This window comes from Muscardinus avellanarius (assembly GCF_963383645.1).
Source record: "Muscardinus avellanarius genome assembly, chromosome: 13".
NCBI lineage: Eukaryota > Metazoa > Chordata > Mammalia > Rodentia > Gliridae > Muscardinus > Muscardinus avellanarius.
In genome coordinates this window covers 53011989-53032520 of record NC_137799.1, presented here as the reverse complement: position 1 = coordinate 53032520, position 20532 = coordinate 53011989, and the positions used below count along the sequence as shown (strand labels likewise).

The 20532-nt window shown below is 38.2% G+C and overlaps 1 protein-coding gene across 4 annotated transcripts in view; it reads left to right on the top strand.

Annotated features, from left to right (window-relative positions):
- The window catches only part of FOCAD (focadhesin), a gene marked incomplete at both ends in the record, with an annotated part of 280748 nt that overhangs the window by 219132 nt on the left and 41084 nt on the right, over nucleotides 1–20532 (top strand). For all 4 annotated transcript variants that reach the window (XM_080709563.1, XM_080709560.1, XM_080709562.1 and 1 more), the window contains 5 exons: nucleotides 1104–1212; nucleotides 6624–6740; nucleotides 9041–9279; nucleotides 12713–12802; nucleotides 19271–19418. In XM_080709563.1, coding sequence (XP_080565689.1) covers nucleotides 1104–1212; nucleotides 6624–6740; nucleotides 9041–9279; nucleotides 12713–12802; nucleotides 19271–19418 — 703 coding nt within the window. The remainder of the gene's footprint in view (nucleotides 1–1103; nucleotides 1213–6623; nucleotides 6741–9040; nucleotides 9280–12712; nucleotides 12803–19270; nucleotides 19419–20532) is intronic.

The window sequence follows — 20532 nt, the reverse complement described above, 5'->3', positions numbered from 1 at the left end:
TAAGAGGGAGAAGGAGAAGATGATAATGACCAAAGAAAGCTGCCATGTGTCAGGTTACAAGTAGAGAAAGTATGCTGTCTCAAGTGGCCTGAGAAGCTGCTTCTGCACACCAATGCTTCAGAAAAGCCAGAGGCCATTTCATCCTGCTGGGCTTATTCACATAATTGTCTTTGGTTGAGTTTCCAGAAGAAATCGATAAATATAAATTGTTCAAAGATGGCACAGAAGAAGATAGCTTGAGAAATGTTATATCAAACCACGAAATAAACTTTAAGATTTTCTGTTGGTTTGAACCTTGTTATAATGTATACTTGCAATGTACTAATACAAATATATTTTTAAAAAGGAGTTGGGTGTAATTCTAGTACTTGGGAAGTTAAAACAGGAGGATCATGGGTTTAAGTCCAGCCTCAGCAACTTACTGCGACCTTCAGCAGTCTAATGAGACCCTGTTTCAAAATAGAATGAATGATTGAATGAATGAATGAATGAATGAACAAATGGCTGGGTACCTTGGAGGTACAGTGTCCCTGGGTTCAATCAATCCCTAGCACCACACACAAACAACAAAAAATTGTTAAGAGGATAGAGATGGTGTTGAATGTTTACCATAATAAAAAATAAATTTCATAAACAGGAAGATCTTAGACATAATTACTTGGATTTTTAAGTTATCAAATGTTATAATGACTATACATTGATAAGAAAAGTTAAAAATCAGTATAGTGTCAGGTTAGACGTTATTAGAACCAGGGCATATGCCGGGCGTGGTGGCGCACGCTTGTAATCCCCGCGCTTGGGAGGCAGAGACAGGAGGATCGCACAGGTTCGAAGCCAGCCACGTGCGCTGGCTTAGGAGACCCTGTTTCCAAATAAAAATGTAAAAATAGGTCTGGGAGTGTGGCCCAGAGGTAGAAGGGCTTCCAGGAACCTCAGTACCACAAAAAAAAAAAAAGAAAAAAGAAAAAAAAAAAAATAACCAGGGCATAAACAGTTCTGTGTTCCCGAGGCTCTGTGCAGGAATGGAAGTGCTTTGTGACTCATCTGCCCTCCTGGGGTCGCTCTTTCTCCTAAGTATTCTCTTGGAACTTCTTTTAAAACAGGGAGAGTCCTGTGGTCAAAGGCAATGCGCTGTTAGCCTTAAGCAGCCTTGCTGTTGTCCTGTCAAGACACGAAGCCAGCCTGGCCTCGGACTCGGATGGGGTCCTGGAGGTGAGTTGGGGTGCTTTACAACTGGCTGGGCATTGGCGGTGGCTCCTTAAGCCTAACTTTAGGTGGCCTGGCCTTGAATTTGCAAGATTAGATTCTGATCCTGCAGCTCTAAGTTCCTCTACTCCAACAGCCCTTTCGCTGTGAGCCCTTCTGTCTCCCTGACTTGTTGGCTGCTTTTTTGTTTTGCTTTCTTCATCACAGTTAAGTGGTCATTTCCATTTGAAGGTGCCAATTTTATGCAACAGGGGATGTCTTTTATGATTACATCAGTAGTAACCAATCTTAGGAGGTTAACTAGGCTTGCTGAAAGTGAACAATGCTGTCAAAAAATGATAAATAATCAGCGTTTACAGACTGAAAAAAAATTGTACTTTGCATTTTAATTATAGATGTCAATGATAAAGTGCCTATTCATTTTTGCAAGGTATTTATTTCTTAATTAAACATGTGGCAAGCTGGCCAATGTTCATTTCCAATGTACTTTCTCAGATAATTCATATCTGTCAAAATAAAAAGGCATGGATTTATTCTTGTTTTAAGCTCCATTATCTAGTAACTATCATTATCTAGAGACAATGTAGCTGTGTGGTTAAAAAAAAAAAAAACATAGGCTTTGAAATAGGACAGTCCTATATTTAAATCTTATTATTTCCATTTATTAGCTCTATGGTTTGTTCATAGTGGTTTCCCCTTTCAGAGCCTATTCATTCTTCCATCTGTAAAATGGAAATAACTATATGTATCACATAGTATTACTATAAGGATTAAATAAGTTAATATATGTATAATGCAACAGCTGGTAGATACTAAGCTCTCATTAGTAGCCATCATTAGCATTAGCATTTACTTCTCTACTTTTATGATAATTGAGACTTTATTCAGTGTTACTCAGCCTGTCTCTGTCCAGAAGTATCTTAGAGGCCATTTGTACTCTTTTCATGGATTTTTTGGTTGCAAAGAAACCAACTCTAATTCATTTAAATAAAGAAGGAACCAAAGGGATTACAATCTGGAAAACTTTGGAGTTGAAAGCAGAGCATAAATACTGGGTTTGGGAGAAAACAGGAACCCAAGTAATTTGGGGAGTCCAGGCAACAGGTATTAATGAAAATTCTCAGTAGACCATCCTGACTTGGGTAGATCAACTAATGGCCAAGTAATTTATGGCCATTAGTCACTTACAATTCAGAGTCCTAGGGTCCTACGCCCATTGCTTGGTTAGAGTAGGTAGCCTGATTGAGCATTTAACCAAGCTTCAAATAGTGCACGAGAGGGAGTACCTCAAAGGGTGGTATTACCAATAAACAAGAGAACAGGTACTGCATGACAAGAGCTATGAATGGATAATACAGGCAGAGAATATTTAACTTTAAACCCAGAATGTTATTTTAATGAGAAAGATGATTTTTATAGAAGATATATTTTATTATATCCTTGAAAGGGCCAAGAAATTCTTCATCAGTAGCCACATGCTAAGATCTACACCTAAAAAGTTAATTCCCTTTCTATGATCACTTTGCTTTGGTGTTAATTATGCTCAAGTGTCAGTTGTGCAGTTAATTTGATTCAGTTATAACTATGGGTCTAGCTCAGGGTTTGATTTCCAGATCTCTCATTCTTTCACCACCCCCTCCCATTTCTGACACATTGAGAAGCCACACAGTCTAAAAGTGGGGCTCTTTTATTTTTGATGGCCTTATTTTTTTTTACTATTACTTCATATAAACCCAATATCTCATTGTTTGAGAAATTTTCAAACTTCGTTTAAACCTACATATTGTCAAAAACTAAAGATTTTAAGATGTAGATCTTTTTTGACTCAAAGAATTAAATCTCAAGCAGATAATTAGCATAGGATTGACCTTTTCAGTTTCTATTACCTGAGTGTTCCTATGTGAATTAATGAATTGAAGTTTTTTTCTTTTCTCTTTTTTGCTAATATTTATTTTTTATTTTTAATTGGTGCACTGTATTCATACATCGTAGTGGGATACATACTTTTGTAGACATACATGCACATATTGCCCAGTCAGCCCCCACCCGATCCCCACCCCATTCTCTCCCTATCCCTCCCTCCCATGCTTGGCTTAGTGATTGACATCTAGTATTATAGCAATTTATCAAAAATTAAAAATGATAATCTCACATAACAGTTTCATTTGTCTGATACCAAGCTTTTGATGACTTAAAGATAACATTTCAATATTTCTTTTTGCTTTCTTTCTTACCAGAGAATCTATTTTTTCTATTTTTTAGGTGAAACTATCATATATTTATATATTTATTTTTCAGAAAAAAATCTATCCTAATATGGAATATGGACTCTAGGTGCCCACAACGATCTTGAAAAAGAACAAAGCTAGAAGATGTATATTTTCTGATTTCAAACCATATAAAGCTACAATAATTGAAACAGTGTAGTACTATTCTAAAGGCAGATATATAAACCATTGGAGTTAAATAAAAGCCTAGAGCTAAATTCTTCCCTATATTGTCAAGTTATTTTTGACAAGGTTTCCACGAACATTTGGTGGTGGGAATAATAATCTTTTAACTAAATATTGTTGAAAAATAATAATTACATGGAAAAGAATAAAATTGGACCCTTACCTAATCCCATATATAAATATTAACTCAAAATAGATAAAAGACCTAAATATAAATCTTAAGACTATAAACTTTTAGGAGAAAATCTGGGTCATAAAACCTCACAACATTGAAATTGGCAGTGATTTCTTGGTTATGATTTCAATGGCACAGGCAACAGAAGAGTATACAAACTCCCTAAAAAATAAAAAAAAACATATTGTATATCCAAAGACAATGTAAACAGAGTTAACAGTTACTAATAGAATGGGATAAAATATTTCCAAATGCTATATCTGAAGGTATATTAATATTCCAACTAGAAATCCTAAAAATTAACAACAATAAAGGCAAACAATACCCTTTAGAGATAGGTAAAAGACTAACATAAATAATGAATCTTCACAGATAACCAATCTTAGTTGTCTGTTGGATGGAAAATCTTGTTTCTCTAGTTCTGATGTGTGTTACCTATTTCTTCTTTGTAGTTAATCTCTTTGAGTATTTTCTCTAGTGCTGGTTTTGAAAACATAAATTCCTTCAGTTTCTGTTTGTCATGGAAGCTTCTTATTTCTCCATCTAATTTGATAGAAAGTTTTGCTGGGTAGGAAATTTTTGGCTGGAAGTTGTTTTCTTTCAGAATTGGGAATATGTTACTCCAAGCCCTTCTGGCTCTCATGACTTGGTTTGGGAAGTCTGGAGTGATTCTAATTGGTTTGCCTCTGAATGTCACTTGGCCCTTTGCTTTTGTTGCCTTTAAGATTCTCTGCTTGGCTTCCACATTGGTCATTTTGACAATTATGTGGCGTGGGGATCCTCTTCTCCGATCCTGTCTAAAGGGAGTTCTATAAGTTTCCTGGACCTGCATATCGACCTCTTGCTCTATGTCTGGAAAATTTTCTGCTATTACTTCCTTGAAGAGATTGTTGATCCCTTTGGTTTCACTTTCTTTTCCCTCCTCTATTCCAATTATTCTTAGGTTAGCTCTCTTAAAATGGGCCCATATTTCTTCAATATCAGATTCCTGCTGTCGGATATTTTTTCCTAGATTAGAAACTATGCGTTCATTTTTGGAATGATCATCTTCTAAGAGCGAGATTCTGTTCTCCATGTGTTCTAATCGGTTGTTTGTGCTTTGAATTGAGGCCTTGACTTCATTAATTGCATCCTTTATCTCTTTTTGGCTCTCTCTGAGTTCTTTTCGAAGCACCTCTATTATTTCTACAGTTATTTTCCTGATTTGATCTTCTAGAAATCTCTGATTTTCTGTTTTACCGGGTTCTGATGTTGTGGGGTTGTGAGCATTCATTGCTCCAGTATTATTCCTCTTTCCCATGATTTCGGAAGTTTGTGCCTTCTCTGGGTTCTTCCCTTGGGTCACTATGACTTCACTTAAGGTGTTCTGGATCTCGAGTCTGTAGTATCTCAGACCCCACTACTCCTTTACTGGGTTGTATCACAGAGTCTCCGACCCAGGGAGTCGATAGAGGCTGCTTTAGTCTGTGGGGGGTGCCAGGTTGCACGTTCTCCTATGGTGTGATATCACTGCCACCGCCCCTCTCCCACTGGGTCAAGTCCCAGTGAGTACAGTACTGGGATTTCTCCTCTGTGGCCCACAATTTGACTCACTGTTCTTGAGTACGCAGATGTAGCTGTACTGAATTCGGTGAATTTGGTGCTGTTGCCGCCGGTGGCAATATGGCGCCGCTGCTACGGCCTTGGCTATGGGGCTGGCGTTTTTATTTTTTGGTTTTGATTTCCACTCTGAATCCCTGCAGCGTGTGCTGAGCTCAGCCACTGGGAGCTTTAGATGCCCTCTGCGCCGAGAAATCCCGCCTGGCTGTTCCGCAGCGGCTCCCCTCGGCTTGCTGTGGCTGTCCAGTGAATTCGCCGGTGCCGCCGGCAGTATGGCGCTGCTGCCGCGTCCTCGGGCGTGAAGCCGCGTCCTCGGGCGTGAGGATCTCTTCTGTGGCTCTGTTCTCAGTCCGCTTTCTCTCTGGAGCCTGGTGACTTTTTTTTCCCTCTGGTGATGTTGTTTTCTGGCTTTGAAAGGCGCTGATTTTGTGGTAATGGAGATTTGTTGTTAGCGGGGCTCTTAAGCCCCGCTTTTCTCGGTCGCCATCTTCCTGGAAGTCTCCTCTCTTTTTGTATATGGGTATTCTACCTCCAAGCTACAACCCCTACCTTTTAAATTTTTAGTTTGAAACAGGACCTTACTAGGTTGCCAAAGTTTTTGCTAAGTTCTTAAGGCTGATCTTGAACTTGCAATCCTCCTGTCTCTGCCTCACTAGTACTAGGATTATAGGCACGTACCACCACACCCAGCTATGAATTGTTCTGTTGTTTTGTTTTTGCATTATTTCTTCTTTTCTTTTACAAACCGAAGATCATTTCTGTTTTCCTACCTAATTTCTCAGTTAGCTGGGTGGATATCATGATGGTTCTTGAAGGACAGCTATACAGTACGTTGATCAAACACTTGCAGCCTGATTGCCTTTTTTGTGGAATTACAGGTCATAAAGTGAAGGAAATGTGAATTACTTTTTTGCATATCTCTCTTTAACCTTCATGCTACTTTCATCATAACTCACTGAACATAGGAGAGCTCAGTCGGAATTTGGGTATGTTCTGTTTTGAAGCCCCTTCTGCTAATCTTGCATAAAAAGTGTCTATATTCTTACTGGGGCATAGGTGTCAATTTTTATTTGTCAAATATCATTCACTTCATTATTTTAATGCAGAAGGGCATTGTACTCTGGATCTCTCAATAACATTCAGATTTGTTTTCTTTTTTCCATTATCATTTTGTGTTTTTTCATGTATAGGTTCAGCCTAATTTCCTTCCAATGAAAGAGTGGATCTCCATGGTGCTTGATACTCTCCAGGTCATTGTGGATTGCCATTACCAACCCAGAGGACAACTTTTCTCCTGCTTTTATCATGTAAGTGCAAGAAATAAAATACGATCAGAAAAACCAAGGGTTAAGTCTTCTGACATCAGTTGGTTACATGAAATCCATGGTGTAGTCTAATGATCCTCTGGGTGGATATCATAATTACCTGGGAAACTAAGTGTGTGTGAGTATGTAAAGAAAAACCTAATGTGTGGACCCCATCTGTGACTTAATTGCTCCAGGATGTGCCTCGAGCATCAGCATTTCAGAAGCTCTCTAGGTTTTTCTAATGAGTAGTGCAGTCAGTAGCTACAGTTTTAGTAGAATAAGCATGGCTTAAATGTGGGAACTCGGGTTTCTAGTTGTAGTCTCCTTGGACTTTCTTATCCTCATTTGTAAAATGAAAGGATTAGATAATACCATCTGTGATGATTGTAGCCATATCTCCGCCCCCAACTAGTTTTGTGACTCTTGCTACTTAACCCCCATCATTATTTTCTTTACTTGTAGTATAAAAGCGAAAGTTACTGTTTGGCCAACTTTCTAAAAGACTGTGAGGATCAAATTATTTGTTATGTAAATATGTTTTGAAAACAGAAATGCTGTTTAAATACAAAATAACGTTGATCAGAGAAAAGCACCTGTTAGCCAGTCATTCTGTCTTTCTATTAAGATTTGAAGCAAAATGAATACATACTTTTTAAATTTCCCTTTATTAGTTGTGGACTATGCTTTATTTCTGCATCTGTGTTAAAATTGTTTTGGTTCTACCCTGGCAGTATCCCTTGCTTAGGGAATTACAGTGATCATGGGACAATCAGCTGAGTGGCAGAGGATTATGGTTGATTTGAATAAAAATATAGCTCAGGTCCTGAACTGTTGCTAAGATCATGAATTTCGCCTGAGATCCAACGCCTGTGGTCTTCTCTGTACGTTTTGCGTGCCTCTGTCCTCTGCCCTTGGTAGGATCTAGTATGTATTCACTTGGGGCTTAGGGTCTGATACTCAATTTATAATGATAGTTGAGAACAAAAATGATTTATCAGATAATGTAGAATTAAACTTGGAAGGTAGATTTTGCTCAAAAAAGTAACTTCTTTATTTTGATTTGCTTGTTTGGAAATGTTTGGGGAGTTTTGCAATAGCTGTTTCAAATATTCTCTAGAACAGTACATTGTTTGAGATTTCTAGTAATTCTGCTTCATTTTTGAAAACCAATAAGGTAATTTCTTCGTTAGCCAATTCACGGTTGCCTCTTTGTGATTTTTACTTGTGATTATTGTAGTTTTCAAAGCCTTGCTTTAAAAGTCATTTATTTTCTGTGTCTTAGCAGCTGAGTCATTTTGAGTAACCTTGCCACTTTAAAAGTGCTAACTTAATGTGTAACTTAGTGCATCTTTGAATTTTATCCTTAAAGCACTAGAGCTTAGAGTGAATAGGCATAGAATTAAAGACACATTTTAATGTGCTTTGACTATAAGGGACAACATTGCCTTTCTGGTATGTCTGCTTATTTTAAATGGATAATAGTGAGGAATAATAAACGGGCTTTCTTCCCCACTTGAGACACATTTATAAAGGTATATAATGCCTGCTAGAGCTCTCTAACATGGGATTCCTGGAGAAGCTGTTCGTATTCTGTTGCCCTGTCATTTATTAGGGCTATTATTCATTTCTTTCCCATAATTACATATAGGAAGGAGCATATAGAGCTCTCCATTTCATTTTGAATAGCTGGTTATTGCTTTGTAACCAGAGGCTTTTAGGATTTCAACTTCCCTTTTAATTAAAAGGAATTAACCCCCTGTAGGAAATAATCCATCTACTGGGAAGTGTTCCCACCAAAAATTTTGGGAGATGTGCCAATAGATCCTTGCACTAAACTTACAGTGTGTTTCTGAATTAAATGTAAACTCTCCCCTTCTCTCTCTCTCTTTCCTGGAAAACTCCTAGTTTTCTGGACATTTATAATGTGGCTTTGTAGTTTGTCTAAAAAAAAGAAAAACAAAACTCTGGGTTTTTCAATATATGGGCTTTAAAAACCACTGAAATTGTTTTGATCTTTGTAGTGATAAGAACTCACAACCTCTAAACATAAGACACTGACAATTTTCGTTTTTCAAATTTGAAAGGACATTATTAGTCAACTGACCATTTAGTCGCAAATCATTTCAGGGAGTGAAAACATCTGTAGCAAACACATTTCCATTTCTTCTTACTTCTTTTTGTCTTTGGGGCAGATCTAAAAGAAGCCTCGTTTGTTGTGTAGCGCGTTTGTGATAGGTTTGCTTCCTTCATGTTTTAAACAAAAGGCTAACCCCTGTTTTTCTTTCTTTGGCATGTCCTAGAAATCCTATTCTGGTGAAAACACAGCTAGTGCCATTGCCCGCGCTGCTGCCGCCACGGCTTTGTCCCTCCTTGTGCCAGTTTTCATTATCTCTTGCAAAGAGAAGGTTGAGGAAATCCTGAGCATGCTGACTGCCAGGTTACCTGGGAAACCAAGTGCTGATGAATCTCAAGCCGTGCAAATCCACATGGGCCTTGCTTTGGGGATGTTTCTCTCTCGCTTGTGTGAGGAGAAACTCAGGTATGGTTTATTAAAGTATTCCTCTTTTTCCTTTTTCTGATTCAGGTGGAGGATTTTTGCACCCTTACACGTACATACCTAATCAATGGTGGCTGCTAAACTTTTGAGATAAACAAATTAATCTTTTATTCTCCTTTATGGGTGAATTTATCTTTCCACAATACCATCATGTAGCTATTAATGTATTTTAGGGGCTGCTATTCAAGTGGTTGGTTACTTGACTATCATTTCATGCTTAGGTAAAAGCCCTGAGTGTATCTATACAGTAGATGTGAGCAAAAGTCTAATCTTATGGTATTGTAAGCAAAGACAAACTTCTTTTTTACTCATTTGTAAGGGATGAAGATAATTACAGATCCTTTATTAATGTTGCTGTAAAATGAAAGGAAAGGATTGGGGTATCCCTTGTGCCGGAGGGGTGTTGGAAATCACTAAATCACCTGAGAACTACATGTACCCAGCTTTAAATATGGCTTTTATCCCATGCCATGGCTACGTTTTACTAATCCTTAAAGAGTCTTAATCTGTGTATATTATACTGTGCGCTTTATTTAGTCTGACTGCTCATTTCTGGACTGCCAGCTTTACTCTTGAATGAAACTAATGGAATATCAAAGACTCAGGTGGAAAATTCCACTAAATGAGAAAGTTTTCTTGTGTGTTCATCTGGTTTGGTTTTGTTGTTTATACTGTTTATTCTGTATTTTATAACAAGCCTTAGTATTTTATATATCCGGATTGATTATAGTGTTATCCAACATGAATATTTGGTTATCATGAAGATTTTGTTGCTAGTGACTTGGGAATAGGATAAGAGGGAGAGGTATCCTGTTGCCATGTTAGATAATCTTAAATTTACCTGCTTGGTAGAAGTTAGTGGTCCAAAAGCAAAATCTGGTGTCGGGTGGATAGTCTGGATGACATTGTGCAGTAGTTTGATGACTATTTGAAACTAGTGGTTGAGTTTGTCATTTACATTGGTTTGCACAAATACTGATCCATGGAACTTTTATGAGAATTGCTGTTGACTGGGGAAACGGTATATTTCCGATGACTTTTAGTTCCTGAAAGCATCTATCAGGTGATTGGGATGACTGATCTTGTCTGTTTAATAATAAAGGGAATATGCCCAGAATATTTGTTTTGTTCTATTTGCTAGCATCAATACTTATGGCCTGGTTCTGGACACAAAACACCTTCCCTTTGCATGAGACTTGCCTGTTATATATGTTATAAGGGTGGTAGAACATAAAATATTTTTAAAGACCTGAAGCTTGAAAGTGAATTTTTCTTTTTTGCTATTGTGCAACAAATGGCAATCTCTTCACCATTCTGTGCTCAGGCTCCGCCTCTCTCATGTTGTTTTTTTTTTCCCCCTTTTTTGTGGTATTGGGGATTGACCTCAGGGGAATTTTACCTCTGAGCTATGCCCCAGCCCTATTTTTTATTCTTTATTTTGAAACCAGGTCTCACGAAGATGTGGAGGGTCTCACTGAGTAGCTGAGGCTGACCGAGAACCTGCGATCCTCCTATCTCAGCCTCTCAAGTACTGGAATTACAAGCATGCACCACCATGCTTGGCTCTTTTCATATCTTTTGAAGCAGTGTGCTTTACAACAAAAAATGAGCTGTGGCAGTTTGATTCTAGGCAACTTGTTTCAGCCTATCCTATGTCTGGCTCCCTTCGGCACCAACTTAGGATAAGATGCTGCTGGAAATAGGGCTGATAAGCTTGTACTTGGCTAATTTAATCAGCTGGAAAACCCTATGGTGATTCCTCCAACACTTGTTCCTTGCTCCTAGATTCCATACCTGTCTATCTTTCTTGAATTTTTGCCTGCAAAATGTGCTGTGCAAAGACCCTAGGAAGCTTCTTCCCAGGGTTGAGCACCTTTAGGATAGCTGCAGATTTTAACTCTAGCATTACTGCATAGCATTCTTTTGGGGGGCCTGCATATTAGCATTGCAGTAACTAATATAACCTACCTTCTTAATTTTTTAGAGCAAAGGAATCTGAAATATGTGTCTTTCTATACTAATAGATGTTTTACTAGGTAATTATAATGTTACCAGGTAATGGTATTTCTGGAGAATTTTTTCATTTATTTTTCTAAAATATAGCATATTAATTGCTATTCACCCTAAATGGTCAATAATATCAAGTAAGTGGCCCAAAATGACCCCTTAAAACAATATATTGGTTCTCGGAGAGTGAAAAATCACTTAGAGAAAAGAATTACGACAATCAATCCATTTTATTTTATTTTTTGCAAAGGTATATGAGAAAGCTTTCTCCTGGATTTAAATTCCTGTCTAGGATTTTCTTTTAGAAAAGTATATTATTTCAAGCTTCTTTCGTCTCTCAACCCCCTCCCCCCAAAGGACACAAGTATGATTTCGTTAGCATTTGTTTAGGATATTTAAGAGTATATTTTGCCCTAGAGAATTACTTTAATAGGACTTACTTAGTGAAAGCTATTAGACCTGTGTGTGTATGTGTGAAAGTGTGTGAATGTGTTTCTTTCATCACAAAATATAAATCCTCCACCTTGTGCAGCATAGCCTTCTTCTTGGGTTGAGACACGGCTATTAAAGTGCTGTCGGGCTGGTGGGCGCTCTGGGCCTGCCTTCCAGTGAGCATGGTCTGAGGCAGCAGCTGGAGTGCTGAGGTGTGGAGGCCCTGAGTGGCCAAGTGGCCATGATGACGCCCACAGCTCTGAGCACATAGAGAGCTAGCTTCTAAGCTTCCTTTTACCATGCAAGCCTTACGTCTTACCAAGACAATCACAAAACCCACATCAATGATTACACAAAAGTAGGAAAATGTGGGGCTAGGGTTTTTGTTGTTGTTGTTGTTGTTGTTGTTGTTTCTCTTTAAAAGTTATGTAAGGATAGAACTTATCAATACAATTGAGACATGAAATCAGAAGAGACAATCTTTATAGGACAGAGGTCTGGAGTGACTATTGACCATATCAGCTTAAAAGGTTATTAAATATTCTGCAGGAAATCACTCGGGCATCCTTAGGAATACTTGGAATTTTGACTTGAGTTTTTACTTTTTAGTGATTTAAAATTTGAATAGGCTGAAAAAAATCAAAAGTAGGAGTTTTAGGTTTTATTGGTTTGTAAGTGTCTATACTGTTTAGAAACCTTATTATTGAATAAGTACCTGGACTCAATTTCTCCATCTGTAAAATAAGGACATGTGAATCAACAATGGTATTGTTACTTTGTATTTTTTAATTAATTTTTCTTTGCCGTGCTGGGAATCAAATGCAGGGCCTCCTGCATGCTGAGCAGGTGGTCTACCATCAAGCTGCTTCCTCAGTTCACTTTTTTATTTGCAGTAGAACATTTTATATGAAATATTGTTTATTAAGTATTTTGAATAGCTGAATAATAATTCATTTCCCCCCTTGATCCTATCCAGTGACATTTCTGGCCAACAGATGAACCTTCTTCTGATGAAGTCCTTGGATGCCCTGGAGAACTGCTGCTTTGACACCAGTCTTGAGTACAAGTAAGTTTCCATTTCCTCTCTAACAAATACTTAGAGTCTGGTTCCTACTCTACTATAAATCTTATGTGCTATGGTAAACTCTTTGAGGATCTGGTCTTGAATTCCTCTGCAGAGTTTTCAGTAATAATAATTTTTAAAACCCTGTAATTTAAGCTTATTTTAGTAAAATGCCAGGTTTCAAAATAGATGGTTTGCTTAAATACAAAGCAAAAACCTAACACCTTAACTAAAACTAATAACTTAGTTTTATCTATACTTATCATATGAAGGATATATGTGGGGACCTCGATGCATGACTTAACCTTCTTAAAAATCTATTGAAATCATTTGAATTTGATTGAGCCCTGTGAAATCCATTGGTTGAAGAATTAAAGTAGAAATACCTTATATCAGAGGTTTTCAGCATGCTTAATATTAATGAGTCCTCTCAAACCAGGTTTCATGTTTTTAAAAGATTTTTTTGTCTATTGTACTGGATATCGTAAAATTTAACTCATTTTCTCTTTCCAGTAGTGAAAAGAATGAAAAGAAATAAGAAAAAATAATTTAAATATTCATTTAGTTAGACATTTACTGTTTCAATTAACTTATGGGACTTGTGTGGGTGTACATAGGGTTTTGTTAGGCTTTCTGATACACTTCCACTATGGAGAGCACACACTATGCCTTTAGCAGCGTCCACATGTTTCGGAAGCCCAGGCTTGCATTCTCTGGGGCTCATTGTGTTTTTGGAATGCAACAGGTAATAAGCACTAACCTCTAATTCATTAACTCATTTACCATTTGCTATTACAGATATCACTCAAAGAATTAAATCAGTGTTTGTATTTCTGGCCTTTAGATACTGATTTATACCATCCTAGCCTGTTCAGTTCACATTTATAAAAGAATAAATGAAATGGCAAAGTAGTGGCTTGTATAAAAGATTTCATCATAAGTAAAATCAAATTTCCCCTTAGCAGTATTTATGAGAATTTTGCCTATATGCAGGCTAAGATTGGATTGGATAAGACATTCACCCAGTTTATCAAGAAACACTCCAGGAATCAAGTAAAAAAAAAATTTGGGGGGGGGGTGGGTCTGGGGATGGAACCCAGGGGCATTTGACCTCCAAGCTACACCCCCTGTCCTATTTTTATTCTTTATTTTGAAACAAGGTCTCACTAAGTTGCAGAGGTTCTCACTAAGTAGTAGCTGAGGCTGTCCGTGAACCATGATCCTCTGGTCTCAGCCTCCTGAATGCTGGGATTACAAGCGTGCGCCACCATGCCCGACTCAAGTGAAATCTTAGGAGTGTGATTTCAATATGGGAAAAGAGAGATTGAGGCATAGTTGATGTCTCTTGAATATAGAAAATGATTAATGGGAGCGACAGGGACATTTAGCTGTTATTTGGGTTAAATGCAGATTTGAGATTTAAGCCTAATACATAAATGAGTATTATTACCTTTCTCAATGAAGGAGTAAGATTTTTTTTTTGTTTTTCTCACATTCTTCCTCCTATTCCCTCCACCCCAAAATGTCCATCATAGTTATAGCTCAGAATAGTATAAAGTTTTTTTTTGGGGGGGGGGCTGTAATTAAAATGCTGCAAACAAGCTGGGCATAGTGGCATATGTCTAGAATCCCAGTACTTGGGAGGCCAACTCAGGAGGATCAAAGGTTTGAGAACAGCCTTAGCAATGTAACAAGACTCAGTTTCAAAATAAAACCAAAAAGGGGAAGAGGGATGTAGCTCAGAGGTAGAATGCTCCTAGATTCAATTTCCATTAAAACACACACACACACACACACACACACACACACACACACACACACACACTCACTCTGCTGCAAATTTTCAGCCAGTTGGAAGAATTAAGAATGACTTTCATGTATTGTCTCCATTAGCTTTTAGGAAATTTGTTTTAATGTAAAGAGATCAATGGAAATAGCTGAATTATGTGTAAGAAACTATGAACTTAAAAACTTTGCATGTAAGCATATTTAAAATTTATTTTTTTATTATAAGATTTTTATTTCTTTATTCTTACCTTCTTCCTTGATTCTTACATACTTAAAGAACAGCTCTCTTTGGGAAATGGATGGGCCTGGACAGGGAACTGGTCCTACATGGGAAAGGAAACTAGGATCGTCAGGGACTTCCTGTCCATTGAGTGGAAGCTCACTTTATTGGAGTTTTCAAGAAGCGCTTTTTCTGTCCTCTTCAAATTCCTATTAGTTGCAGTTAATAAACCTCAGCATTTTCTCATTCCTGATGCTTTGTAGATGTCAACCCTATGTATGTGGTTCTCCCTTTGGTTCAGGTTTAGTGGGTGTCATTAAGCAGTTGGGTGCTGAACTAGGCATTTCCATATCTGTTTCTCATGTAGTAAAGTCCTTATCACAACCTAAATGTGGTGCTAAAGCAGAAATCATCATCACTTTGGTTTACAGATACAGAAAGTGAATCTCTGGTAGATTTTTTTCAAGATCATCTGCTTAATAAGCCACCCAGTAAAGAGAGGAACCTAGATCATCTGACTTCAAAGCCATTTCTTTTTCTGTATTGTTTAGTATAATGTGTAGAACACATTTCCATAGAAAGAATGTAGTTGAACACCTGACTGTATAGTGGTATTTTTTTTTCTGGCATGCAAGCATTGCCCACCACTGAAAAAATATATATTTTTACTGCTTTTCTAAATAAGCCCAGGCCTGAGTACCTAGTTCATGGCATAAAGTATTCTTCTGTCTAATGAGATTGCAGGAGTTTAGGGCAATCCTCTCTCCAGTGAAATATTGGAATGTTACTGGGAGGTGGTTAATAGATCTGGGAGTGTGCTACCTCAAGTGATGGAATTCATCTAGAGCAAATTAACCATGCTTCCCTGATTTAATGGACACAAACCTGCTGAGAGAGCTAAGCACCTGGGCTTGCAAGTGTTTGCAATCCTATCGCTGGCACTTTGCTGCCATCTCCTGGTAGACCGTTGGGCCATTGTAATCTTAACCATTCTACATCCTTATGCTACCTTCAAAGACCAGAGCTTTGGTTAATTACTATTGAGATTTTACAAATACAATAACATTTGTATAGTGTTTTCTGAGGGGCAAAGTGCTTTACAAATGTTAACTGTTATTATTATAAGTAATAATGAGATGGCCGTGCACTTAATCTACAGAATTACCAGCAATAAACTAGGGAATCCTAGATTTATTCCTGACTAGTTTAGAAAATACTATCATTATATTTCAGTTTATGTAACAGCATAAATGTCAGAATTGCATTGCTTTTTAGTATTTTTTGCTGGTGATATTTTATATACTCTGGAAAGAGATTCAAATAATAATACAATAGGATATAGAATTTTAAAACTCAAATTCTCTTTATAATTTGTTAGCATTGTTATGTCAGCAATTCCAAAGGCTCAATTTTATACCTAATATTATAATTTGTTTTTACTTTTCTTGTCTAATATACTAGCACTTAGCTTTTTATTTTCTATAGATAGAGAGATATAAAAGTTACTTCTGCCCAAATTATTCTTGGACTAAAGCTGGCAGAAAAACCCAAAGAACCAAAAATCAAGTAAATGTGTGGAAATGGTGAATTCATCACCTAGGAGAATCTTTAAGATTTTATTAAAGTTTAGAAAATTTGGAAACCAGAGGAATAAAGCTTTAGGAATTTCTGGGAGTATACTGAAAAATTGAGAATAAGTAGAAGGAAACTATTTCGAAGGCCAATTGATGTGTACATATTTATATTGGCATATAAACTAGGTTATGTATTAGCAGTCAGTTAACTAACATAGCTATGAATAGAATACAGGCCTAATAATAATAGGTATTTCTGTGATAGCTTGGGGGTGAGTTATGGACTATTAACTAAGATGCTTTTTCTTTATTTATTTTATTTATTTATTTATTTATTGGTGGTACTGGGGTTCCTGGAAGCCCTTCTACCTCCGGGCTACACTCCCAGGCCTATTTTTACATTTTTTTATTTGGAAACAGGGTCTCCTAAGCCAGCGTGCACGGCTGGCTTCGAACCTGCATGATCCTCCTGTCTCCGCCTCCCAAGCACGGGGATTACAAGCGTGCGCCACCATGCCCGGCCTAAGATGCTTTTTCTAAACCTTAGTTTTTGTATATTTAGGGATGCTAAGAGGGGACTTCAGTCCAAGGGATAGAGACTTTTGTGAGCCTAGTGTAGTTTGAAAAGTAGGATCTAGATACTTGACTGTTTGAGGAAAAAATGAACCCCAATTCTTATTTAAGTGAGCTTGAGAAGAATCCTTTCTCAACAGAAACATAGCATTCATCTTTCCTAAATTAGGCAAGAAATGGAAGTGGAATTTTCTTGATTGATTCTTAGATATGTTCAGTGAATTTTACCACTTATAAGTTTTGCCTCCTGCTAAATAGTGACATCAGGTGGATTGTTTTTTCCTTTTTGTTTTTCCCTTGGAGCATCTGTTCATTTTAGACTTTCTACAGAGTCTTCATTTGGTCAGTGTTTCCACATCCAGTTAGTATTGGTTGAGTGCCTCTCTGCATCAAGCAATGTGCCAGGTGCCATAACTGCTCAAGTGAGGAAAACCAGGAAAGGTCTCCACCCTCATGGAGCTTGCAGGCTAGGGAAGAGAAGGAAATCAAACAATATTCTCCCAAATAATCCTTATCAGAATTGACAATTAAAATCAGAGAATGTGAATTAGTACAGGGTGCTGAGGGAGGGTGCCTTGCTGCACCAGGAAAGGTGTCCCTCAGCAAGTAACATTTAAATCTTAAGCATAAGTAGCAATTACATAGACATAAAAAGAGAGCAACAGTCAAATTTGTCAAAGTATTAATCAAGTTGTGTCTAATTATATCTTTGATTTAGTTCTGTCAAACTTTATATGCATCAATATAGAAAGATAGCTAAAGCATTTCCCTATAGGTTCTAAATTAAAACAAAGGCTTTAAATCTGTACCAATCAAGAGTGGCCATTTCTTCCTTTGGATATGTGATTTGTCTCTAAAACATGTAGCGTTCAGATGTTAGATGTTGATTTAACCAGTTGAAAATGCATTATGCTAGTTGAGCTTGTTAAATTCGTGTAAGCTGTACCAGCAGTTCTGCCTGACTAATGATAGATGATTACTGCTGTAGCTTCTTTACAAAGGATTTTCTTATGCCAGAGTGTTATGCAATAGAAACTAGAAAAACACATTTAAGATCCATTGCCTTATTGTAGACATCTCATCATGGCATCGTGCAGGGCACAGAGAGAGCTGTAGGGTTGGAGGCTGAAACAGAAGGCTGGGCACCACAAGTCCCCTCGTCCTGGTCATGCTCTGCCAGAAGCTCTCTGTGTAACCTTGAGCAAATCCTGAAGCCTGTCCATTCTTCTGGGTGTCTATTATCAGATGTGGAGGCTCTGTTTGCACAGAGGTGTTGGGGCAAGTAGCTACTACGCTCATAAAACAATGAAAAGGTTCTTGCTGTCAGCCAAGCATAGAGATGCTATTGAAGAGAAAAATGCCATGAAATATGTTATTGGAGAAATGCCCTGGAATGTTTTCTTAAGCAGCAGCAGATAACATGACAAGAGGCAAGCCAAACCAGACCAGGATCGTTTCTGAAAGACTCAGCATTTCCTTCAGTTAAAAAGTAGCAAAGATGACAAAGGCTTTTATTTAAAAAGGAAAAAATTGTCACAAGCTGCATCTGCATATCATACTAACACAAGCTTTTCCAAGAGAACAATTCTTTTTCTTTAAATGGTATGTATTCTTCCAGGAGAATTGGGGCACAAAGCCCCAGATTCCAATTGAATTGTCACGTGCGGTAACTTTTGACAAGCCTGTCATTTGTCCATTTTCTCATCTGACCCATTGGTACTCTGAGAGATCAGAGGGGAGAGAAGGATTAATGTCATTGTGCACAGATGAATACACAGTTTCTTTAAGAATGAAATTCCTCTTGTTGAAGTTGACTGGGAAACATGAAGCACTTCAGCGGTACCTCATCGCCATGCCTTGCGTGGGTCTCTCCTCTGAGTCAGATGTCTTTGGCTCAGATCTTAAAATTTAGCCTTTTTTCTCCTTATGCAGATGCTCCTGCTCTACTCAACGGAAGCAGGTGAAGAGAGAGCCATCCTATTGTGTAGGGGCAGAGATAGAGCTGTTTTATGCCCTCTCGTCTCCTGTCATAGACTTTATGTCCCATCATTTCATGTCTTTGTTTACATTTGCCCAGCATTCACTCAGCATTAGCACAGGGCCATGGAGAGGCTTGTTTTGATAGCAAGTGTTTCTTTTAAGGGGAGAGGAGACTGTACCTGTCACAAATCCATGGTGCACATTGATACACTAGATGGAAGGTAGACTCTTACCACCTCCCCTTGGGCTTCGAGGCTTCGTAAACCCCCATGGTCATGAAGAGCAGTTGGATAGATTTCTTGTGGTTCTAATTCCTCGTCTTCCTTGACACCCCAGCACCGGCTGCATACTGGGAGTCGGGCTTGTGCTGTCCCTCATGAGCCACAGCAGCCAAACGGAGTCCCAGGTGCACGTGGCAGCCTCGCTGCGGAAACTGTCTGCATACCTCGATGACAGCGGAAGCCAGAGCCGGACGTTCCAGGAGGTAAAGGATGGAGCTTATAGTTTTTTCCCCCTCTGCTGCCTTTTGTTTTCTCGTTGCTGTTTATTTTCCGCTTCTTCTATTTTGGTAACCCTGTAAATTAAGTTCTTTCTCGATTTCACCTGTGACAAGGTGGGACTCTGAGTGGCTAGCAGCCTGTATTAAATCATGAGGTTTTCAAATTGTGCAGCCGTATAAATCAACTTCAGCCTTCCATGTGGCATATGAGATAAGAGCCTTCGGTGAATACAAAACCCAAGTCAGCATCACTCGAAGGCACTTCCTTAGAAGAGCCGCAATTTCTGGAAGAAGGTTAAATGGAGATTTCTAGAATTGTGCCCAAGCTAAATGTAACCTTAAAAAATGGCCAGGGATAAGCTTATGAAACTGCAGATTGAAAGGCATTTGATTTTTTTTTAAATGCCCACTAGCATGAAAAATGATTGAGGAAATTCCCTTTACCACATTTAATGAAAAAGTTTTTCTGTTATGGCACAAAAATATGCAGGGTTGCAGTGGGTGGGAAACAGCCCCTGTATGCTGTGGTTGGATGGACTGTCACAGGCATGGGTCATGCGGGGCTCTCTTGTGCAGGTGAAACCGAGGGGCCTGTGCTCTGCTTTGGGAGGAGCAGGGAATGACCTCGTGGCCAGGCCAGATTCTCCCTCTCATTAGAGCAGATTCTGTTTTATCCCAGCCTGCCCACCAGCTATTGACGAGGACATAATGGCTGCTGTGTTTCCACGCTAGGCTTCTCTGCTTTCAGCAATAGGACTTGTTGAATTGGTAAATTTCTTTGGGGCACAGAGGATTGAAGTTTTGTTCTAAGACATGTGCTGCATTTCCATTTTTAAAGAAGTATAAAACATGACTTAAAAGTACATATTTTCTTAAGCCAAAGGGGAAAGTCTTGTGAAAGAGGACCAATTTGATTCATAAATGAAAGTAAGGTTTTTATAACTGATGCATGTGTCTACCTTGATATTTTGATTTATAAAGTCTTACGCAAGCAGTTGTGAGGGTTTTTTTCTCCCCTCTGATATTTTATTATCCAATTTCTACCTTGGAAACTGCTTACATTTTTCATGCATTAACCAGCACTAGGAGTTGAATTTTC